Genomic DNA, 9,756 nt, shown 5'->3' with positions numbered 1-9,756 from the left:
CATTGTTGCTGTTGTTTTAGCCAAGATTAGACACATCTCCCCCAAAACTGCTGGAATTAGTCTAGGCAGAACTCATAATACAACTTGTACTCTACAGCCTAACATTGCTATTCTCCTTAGATGGGACAGTGTTTGGGATCATGCAACACAAAAACTATCCTCCAGGTGCTGGTTCTGACCTACTTAAACTAGGTCAATCTGCTCTAGATGCCAGTTACTTTCCAAAACACCTTGCCTAGCGTAATGCATATTCTTTAAATGATTTTTTCTTCTTCTTAAGATAGACTTTTTACTGTGTTCCTGATCTGCCACTTTGTTTTTAATTGTGCTTATGGTCAAGAACTTATTTTTAAAAATATTGCAATGCAATTAGTTTTAGCACGATGTTTTAAAGGACAAAAGTGAACAATTTTACATAGTTTTTCTTTCCTCTTCCTCCTTTAATATTATCTGAAAAATACCCAAGATTTTAAAAAGAGGTTTGTGAATTACATCTTGATGTACAATGGACTGTAAACTATGTGTTTTGTGCATAGTAGGCAGAAGTTTCATATAGTACTTGCATAAAACAAAACTAATCTGAAACTATGTAAATTAAACAGGAATGTTTAATTGAGACAGCCCTTGCTGAGCTTTAAAATTTTAACAGACGTTTCTCCATTCAGGGATTTATTTTATTGGAAAGTGTAAGTCTACGCCCACATAGTGAGGTCTTTTTTCAAGCAGTTTTGTAGTACAATTGTTACCAAGTTTCTAAACCAGAGACATTGTAAAGAAATTGTTTCATACTGATAGTTCTCAACTAAGAAGTGTTTAAAAAGTGGCATTGTATTGGTTTTATCTGTGCTTCACATAACAGCAAGCAAGTAACAATATGACAGTCAATTTTTCAACTAAAATATCAAATCTAGACCAAACATTATACACACACACAATTACTTGCACAATGACAAGCACAACAGACTAGTTCAGTACTTAAATAATGTCAAAAATCAATACTAACACCTAAAATCCATTCAAACTCACCCTCTCAATACAGGAGTTAATGCATCTCTGCACAAACACAACTCACTATGTTGGGCTGGGTAGTTTGAAGATGTCTTATTTCTCTCTAAGACTGTGTTTGTATTGATGATAGTTAAAACCAGTGTTAAACCAATACAATATTTACATAGCACAGCACAGCACATCTGAGACACTCACTTGGGGATAAAGCCCACATTTTGGAACAGTATGAAGACCACCATGATTACATGTTTGGAAGCTATTTACAGGTCCCTAAAATGACTATGTCTGTACACTGGTCCAAGAGGGAAGGCAAAAGCATGATGATGGGCAGTTACTTTGTGAGGGATTTAAAACATGATTTGGAAGCACATAATTATGCTACCCTGGATGCCATGTTCCACCCCAAGCTTCATACAAGTGGTCTCATCTTCCAGAATGGCAGGTCCCGCTGATATTTTTTAAAAAGAACACGAAGATTTACTTTGTGTAGATATTGATGATTTCTATTCAGATATCAGAAATTTGAAGGAAACGCGTCCCAGAAACTTGTCACGGTCATCTTCATTTTTTAAATTTTTTGCTCCCATAATCTTGCATTCAATTGTTACATCTTCTTGGGTACTGGTTGTATTAAATGCTAGTTGAACTGCCACTAGTGGCTGTAAGTAGTCAGGCTGGTTAGAGAGAAACAGAGAGAAGCAACTTCAGTTTTTAAAAACAAAGGCAGATTTATTTGACATTACTGAGAACAACCTGTAACTGATTACACCGAGTTAGTAGGAGCTAAACATCTCAATGCTCAATGTACCTTTGGACTAGGAAACCTCAGGAGACGGCAACATCTTTAATGGACTGGTGGAACTCTGAATCTATCTATGCTTGTTTATTTAAATGTAAGCCCTACCAAACTCAGTGAAATTATCACATAGTAAAATTGAAGCATTCAGTCATTACTTTTGACTGGAAAAAAACTGACCCTTTTTACTAATTTAACATTAGTTCACTGTTAAATTACTGCAGGATCGATATGCTATGGAGTTTGAAAGGAACTCTCCAAAATCCTAACTCGAAATAAAGATACTACAGTAGAGTCTCACTTATCCAACACTCGCTTATCCAACATTCTGGATTATCCAACGCATTTCTGTAGTCAATGTTTTCAATACATGGTGATATTTTGGTGCTAAATTCCTAAATACAGTAATTACTACATAGCATTGAACTACGTTTTCTGTCAAATTTGTTGTATAACGTGATGTTTTGGTGCTTAATTTGTAAAATCATACCCTAATTTGATGTTTAATAGGCTTTTCCTTAATGCCTTCTTATTATCCAACATATTCACTTATCCAACATTCTGCCGGCCCGTTTATGTTGGATAAGTGAGACTCTACTGTACTTGATTTCAAAATTATTTCAGTTTAATATAAAAATAAATTAACTTGTGCCACTTTCCAAAAACACAAAGTCTGGATTATATTAGATACGACAATGGTACCAAAAGCAGTAAAATAGTAGTTCCCATGGCCAACAAGCTTGGGACATGGGATTGGAAAAAGAAAAGACATAAACCACAGATTAGGCAATCATCCCTGGACCACCAGGAAGTCCTGGGAGGAAGAAAGGTGGAGAAAGCAAGAGAAAACAAAAAATGTCTGAGTGAAATACTGGGCCCTTGAGGCATGCTCTTATAAACAGCATCCACCATTGTGGTTGTGGTGGAACCCACAAAGGTGCAACAGAGATCGTGGGTTTTGGCTAATCCACTGCACTGGAGTTGATTCCTTCCCACTCACCCAAGTCACAAATGAACAAGAGGGCTATGTCTGCACCAGAGACCAAGCTTATTTCTCAGAAAGTGTAATAGGTTTCAGAATTATTTTTACACAGAATTATTTTTACACATTACACATTTTTACGCATCCTGTTTTAGTATTTTAGTACCAAAACAGGATTCAGACCATGCTACATAAGAGAGCTAATCCAATGTATCCCATTAGTATTGTGTTATGATGAAATTGTAAGGCAGGGAACAATGGTTTACTGAGCATAAGTAGAGCATGCATGCACACTGCAGTGGCAGAGAGGAAACAAAGGCTTTTGGTTTATTTATAATATCATTCAAACCTGATGAGGTGCCAGCATCCCTGCCCTGCCAAAGAAACCATAAAAATCCGATGGGTTCTTTGACACATTCAGAGAGGGAAGGGGAAACAAATCCCTGTGGTTACTTGCTTCTAGGTTGAAATGCAAACCATGAAGCACAGGTTCAGAGAGCAACCACTGCTGCAGTTTCTGAGTTTATCATTTGGCCCGAATGTGGTCACTGGAGTGAAGCCAATCTAAATTATGATAAAGTCAACAATGAGGGCACTCCAAGTATGATTAGGTCTGCATCCAGCACTTGACAAATAAGGAATTGATAAGTTTGCACTATGTAGTATTTCCATGTCAAGATTAAGCCAATCTGGAGAAAAATTAAATCGTCCAAAGTAAAAAATTTGCTTAGGGCCCAGTGAATATCTACTCTGCTTTATAAAGGAACTGTCTTTTGTCACACACAAGAATGAAGACAAAAATGCAATAGAAATATTCTGGTGCTGCTAATGTGTTATAACCACTTAAAACAAGTTTCTGATGAGGCAACACATTATATTTCACGCATTAGGAGAAACTGATGGAAACATAATAGATTCTATGTATCTTAGGTGCTGGTAAGTTTCATTTTCTCGCTGATATCAATGGGAGTAAATCAGAGCAGGCATGGTGTAGTGGTCTGAACTTTGGACTATGGCTCTGGAGACCAGGATTCAAGTCCCCAAGTGGAAGCCTACAGGGTGGCACTGGGCAAGTCACACTCTCTCGGCCTCAGAGGAAGGCAAAGGCCTCTGAACAAATCTTGCCAAGAAAACCCCCATGGATCACCTTACATCAAAAATTACTTAAAAGCACACAGTAACACTAACAAATCATATCTCCAATAATGTAGTAATGAAAGGGGTGGAGGAACTACCACAGAATAACATGTTTAGAAGTACAGTGTTCCCTCCTCCCTACTTTGCGGTTCACTTTTTGCTCCCTCACTGCTTTGTGGGTTTTTTCTGAGCAGTGGCGCATGCGCAAAAGGTGCCAGTTTCCCTTTTGCGCATGCACCCTCTTGTTGGCGTCCAGCCGGGCCATTCTGGATGCAGACGAGAGGGAGGCGCATGTGCAAAAGGGAAACTGGCAGGCTCAGGAGAGGAGGCCGCCAAGAAGCAGTGCAGGAAGAAGGCTTGCGAAAGAGAGAAAGGCCACCTAACTACTAATATAATGTGTAAATATTAAAATAAATATAGCACCCCTACTTCGTGGATTTTCACTTATTGCGGGTGGTCCTGGAACGTAACCCCCGCAATAAGTGAGGGAACACTGTACCTGGAATATGAAACGATTCACCGATTCTTCTGCACTGGTTTAAATTTGGCTTGAACTGGATACTCCATGAATTTAAAGATTGAAGCCCAAGTTACAATCCATATCTTGGGACCCTGTTATTACAGGTTCTCTTAGTCCTGGTTGATGCAATGTTAGAAAGTCCCTACAGCCAGGATCTGTTACACCATTCTGAACTACTGATGCAAAGGCCTAACGAGGGCGGAGGAGTGCCATCATCTCCATCTTTAAAATTCAACGAATAGCTCATTTATGGGCCTCTGTCAAGAACGAATGCTAGCTGAAACCTTATACCAACCCCCCCCCCCTTAATTAATCTGAACAAGTATAAAGAAATTCCATGCTATATGTCTGTCTGCCTGTTAACAAAGGTAGGCAGACATATAGCAATCTTCAGATAAGGAAAAGCAAGTACTGAGTGTTATCAGTTAACATAGATAATTACTTTTGGAAAATAACAGACTAAGTAAAAACAGCAATTATCTTATACACAATTAATGCATACTCACATGCAAACGTTTTCCATAGTATGGGAAATACATCAAGTCAATTTTTCCCTCAGGAGGAAAATAAGTTATCACAGCTTTTCCTTCTTCCTATAGATAGAACATAAACATGAATTAGTTTTTCTTATAACACAGTACATGGATAGGCATTTACCATCCAGGCATCCAGGAGCTGAGCACCTTGTTACAATTATTCTTTCATAACCAGTAATTCAACATTATTTACAAGAAAACAGTAAAACCAATAGTTCTATTAAACACCTAGAGTTGTATAAAACCAAAGTGATAATTATTGACTGGTGATGTTCAAATTTCAAGGCAGAAAACTATAAAATATGATTTTTAAAATCTATAGAATTTTATAATATTGATTTCTGATCTTTTTTGCAGATAGAGCAAACAGGGCTACTTTGTGAGTTACACAGTTGTTTGTGTCACTCAGAAGAAAATACACAGTTTCTGCTAAGCAATTCCCTTTACCAAGAGTCAACAGGGGTTCCAGGTGTCTTTCTCTTGGGGCACTATACAATGGACAAAATAATATGTAATGCACAATGTCTTCTACCCGACTTTGGCCGCAGATACATAATCTATTTTCCCATGGCACATTATGATAGCGACCATCTAACACTGCGGTAGGCATTACTTGGAATTCTTAAGGACGGTGGCTTGAGCTTATTCAGATAGCTGGCTCTGAAATGTTTAGTTTTAAAAAAAGGGAACCACAGGGAGAATTTTGAATTCCTGGTTGATTGCAAAGTCGTTTTTGAATAATGGGTTATTCTGTAGTAAGTTTGCAATGTCAACATTAAATCTTACTTCAGATTTTAAATTTCCTTAAGCCACAAACCCCAACATACACAGGCAGATTTATGAGATGAAAGCTAGGAAGAGATGGTCTATTTTCTATATCTTTTCACAGCAAGGAAGCAACAATTCCTATGAAACTGAGAGGATGGAATCAGGTAGGAAATAGTTTAAGCCAAGAGTGCACAACTTGTCACAGAATTTATCAAACTGACCCAAAGAGCTTAATAATTAAAACATTCAATACAATGGTGAAGGACATGTTCCCTCCCCTGCTACAGGAAGATCTGAGAAAATCCAGGAGGAGGTGAATGACAATTATAGTATGCTACTTAATAGCATGTAAACTGGTGCCTTTAAAACAGTGGTTCTCAACCTGGAGTTCCCAGATGTTTTTGGCCTTCAACTCCCAGAAATCCTAACAGCTAGTAAACTAGCTGGGATTTCTGGGAATTGTAGGCCAAAAACATTTGGGGACCCTAGGTTGAGAACCACTACTTTAAAATGTAGGTAATTCAATATAAAAAAGTTTGCTGTACGTATGCTACATTCCATCATAACATAATTATTATATGCCACCAAAGCTCCTTGGAAGAAAAGTGGAGCACAACAAACAAAATACAGGCAGTGCTCAGGTTTTGTAAATAACTTCATTTTTCTATAAACCCAGGGATGTGAGGAGATGAAAGGATTCTGCACGCCAATTGGTATTTTATATCATGTCATAACAGTAACACTACAATGGTTCCAAACAGTCAACCATCAGCGTATAGTCCCCAAAAACTGTAAATTTCAATGTAATTACATGAACAACTATCTAATGTGTTCTTAATTTGAATGCTAAGTTCCTGCCAAATTTACAGAGGTGAATGTTATTGGGCTACACAAAGTGAAACTCAGAAATTCTTCTTCAGAATTAATAAATGTTGGCAAAAGCAAGAGGAAAAAGTTAGTAGCAGTAATCCAGAGGATGAATTTGGCAACTAGATACATTATTCGGGTGCAGAGCTTAAGGAAGGTTTTGCACGATCAAGAGGAGTGAGGCGCTGGGCTAAGACAAGACATAAAAAGAATACACATCTAACCAGAAAACCTCTCACAGCTGACTTAAATTAAATATTATACAGTAAAAGGACAAAGATCTCTGGACAACACACAGCGCAAGTAAATTAGTAAAACACAATGGTACATCTAAAAATGCTGAAACACCTACCTTAATTTTTTCATCTAAACCAAAAAAGCATAAGATAGAGAGTTCATGCTTTCAGGAAGTTGTAGAAATATTTGGGCTTAAATGCCATTTATCAATCTGACTATATCTAATGGAGAAGTTACATTCAGCCGCATGATTAATCTAAACCTTTCATACTGCAGATGGCTACGGAAGATTTTGTATGTTTGCTTTGAGTATGTTTATATAATTTCAGTATAAACAACCAACAGAAAATATATGTGGGACCAAAATGAAGGCATACAATAGTTTGACACATACAGTATGTCATAAAATCCTGGCTTGTACAGAAAATGTCCTGGACTAGTGGTCATATTAGCACTCAGGAAATTTAAGGGAAAAAGAGGAAGAAGTTAAACACTTTGAGAAAACCCACTTGTTCTCAAGTCAGATTCTTTGCTTGCCTGCCTTCATTCTGCTTGAAGCTTTACCAAACAAACTGCTGTCTTGAGGCTACTGCTAGCCTGCACTCACTGAACTCAAAAGAGAAGTTTCTCTTCAACCCAATTCTTGCTCTTGGTTTAGTTTATTGCTAGGAACAAGATGAGCTATACTGCCAGCTGAAGATGTCACAACAAACATTTCCCAGCCCAAATGTCCATGGTTTATTTAGCTGCTCCCACCTGCAATACAATCAGGCAGCATACACCAGCATAACAGCATGAATTTTGGCTTACCGTGGCATACGGATGCATTCATTCTAAATATTGGTGGTGTGTATATGGAATTAAAGTTTCCATTTTTCTTTTTAGCTGCCACAACAAATATATCAAAAGTTCATTCTTTTGGTGCAGAGGATATTATCTCTCCACTACCCAAAACAAGGCTTGAGGAATGCGATTTGATGTCCTGTATGGAGCACTCTCTCCTGCCAAGATTTAATTCATGAATCTTTTCACAGGTGTAAACACATCCTTGACATATAATGCTATGACTCCTTTCCTGTTTCGTCTATTTCTGTACGCTTCTGTACGCTACAGCAGAAGGCAACTCCCATTAAAGTCAACCAATATTGAGAGAGGTAGTTCAATAGCATCTAGATCAGGCATGGGCAAACTTGGGCCCTCCAGGTGTTTTGGACTTCCAACTCCCACAATACCTAACGGCCTACAGACAGTTAGGAATTGTGGGAGCTGAAGTCCAAAACACTTGGAGGGCCAAAGTTTGCCCATGCCTGATATAGAGACACAGCTCTGGCTTTCAAACCTTAGAGATGTACCAGACCAAAAATGTAAGAGATGTCCGCTAAACTTAAATATACAAATTTCCACACATGGGGAGAAAAATTAAGAAATTATTAATAAGAATGTACTGAAGGTTAAACAGAAAATAGTTTTCGTGGCCTGATTCCTTAAATTTTACAGTTCTCTGGCTGTGTTCCAAACTGTGTGTCGTGACACACTGGCGTGTGAGCTGTTGTCCAACAATGATGAATTACACAAGAATCAAGCATAGTGCATAAGAAGTATAAAGGAAAAATTTCCAAACCTCATTTATACAGAAAAGATCACATGAAACACACATACACGGTATGAAACTCTTATAAGGTGCTGATTTCACCCGCGGTTATGTTCATCCAGATTAAATGAACTGGAACACAACATTCTTCTTAAATATACACATACATGATATAACACATAAAGGGAAATGTTTTAAATGCAGTTAACATTTACAGTAAACAAAAATTCTGAAGATAACGGAATGTGCTTACAACTGAATGATTTCACAAAGCAAACACTAAGATCTGTTTCAATTCTAATGTTCTTACCCATGATAAATAAAAGGTGCATTTGCAGCATGGGGAGAAAAACAAAATGCTGGTTATGAAACAAAACAAAACAAAAATAAAAGTAAATATGAAGAAAACATAGCATCAATGCTACATGAAAACTACAAACAGAAAATGTTAATGTTGATGAACTGTCTAACCAAATAATGTTTTAAAAAGATTTTTAAAAATATATGAAATCAAGTTCTTGGTAATCAAGCTCTTCTGCTTTATATTATGTATATATTCCCCACTTCCTTTAAGACAGAAGTGGGCAACATTGCTCCCTCCCCAAGTTTCTGATCTGTACTCTCCTTAAACTTCTACCTTAGGAACACAACTATGAACATTTTCCTATTTTAATATGCTTACCTTAGCGCTACAGTCTATGTATGGGTTTCCTTCAGGCTTTAGTCCAATTATCTGAAATGTACAGAATTTTTGTAAGATATATATATTTGGACAGATTTCACATACTATTCTATCTAGCAGTCTCAGTCCAACTCTCTTTATTCAATGGCTGATTATTTCTAGTAGTCATTTTTACTGTACACAACATATACCAATCCCAAATTAGAAACTAACAGAAGCTCAGCTTTCAGTGCAAAGATAACAGCTTTGCAAACTCAGTTTTGCAAAAACTGGTTACTTTTAGTAGACTTGTTAGTACAGTAGAGTTCCGGTTATCTGACATACACGGGCAGGCAGAATGTCGGATAAGGGAAACTGTTGCGTAATAGGGAGGCCCCGGTTCCCTATCCTGCTCGTCCTCGTGGGAAAAGGCAGAGGAAGCAGCTGCCGCCTTTGCCTCCCTCCCTCACTCGCTCACTCACTGGGCTGAGTCCTGGTTCTGCCGCAGCTGCTGCCTTTGCTGCTAAGACCCAGCCCGGTGAGTGAGCAAATGAGGGTGGCAACGGCGGCAGAAGCAGGAGCCTAGCCACCTCTTCCAGGCTCCTGCTTCTGCTGTTGCTGTCACCTTTGCAGCCTTTCCTCCCTTTCTCTCT

At 38.0% G+C, this 9,756-nt stretch overlaps 1 protein-coding gene across 1 annotated transcript in view; it reads right to left on the bottom strand.

Moving 5' to 3' along the window:
- Positions 1 to 590: 590 nt before the first annotated feature.
- Positions 591 to 9,756, bottom strand: part of atp1b3 (ATPase Na+/K+ transporting subunit beta 3) — a 53,752-nt gene continuing 44,586 nt past the window's right edge. Inside the window, exons 5-7 of the mRNA XM_003218250.4 lie at positions 9,125 to 9,175; positions 4,950 to 5,036; positions 591 to 1,682 (exon numbers count right to left, since the gene is read on the bottom strand). Of these exons, the coding sequence (XP_003218298.1) occupies positions 1,512 to 1,682; positions 4,950 to 5,036; positions 9,125 to 9,175 (309 nt within the window). The 3' untranslated portion in view covers positions 591 to 1,511. The remainder of the gene's footprint in view (positions 1,683 to 4,949; positions 5,037 to 9,124; positions 9,176 to 9,756) is intronic.

This window comes from Anolis carolinensis, chromosome 3 (assembly GCF_035594765.1).
Source record: "Anolis carolinensis isolate JA03-04 chromosome 3, rAnoCar3.1.pri, whole genome shotgun sequence".
Taxonomy (NCBI): Eukaryota; Metazoa; Chordata; class Lepidosauria; order Squamata; family Dactyloidae; genus Anolis; species Anolis carolinensis.
Note: the sequence above shows the minus strand (reverse complement) of the source record. Positions and strands in the feature narration are given on the sequence as shown.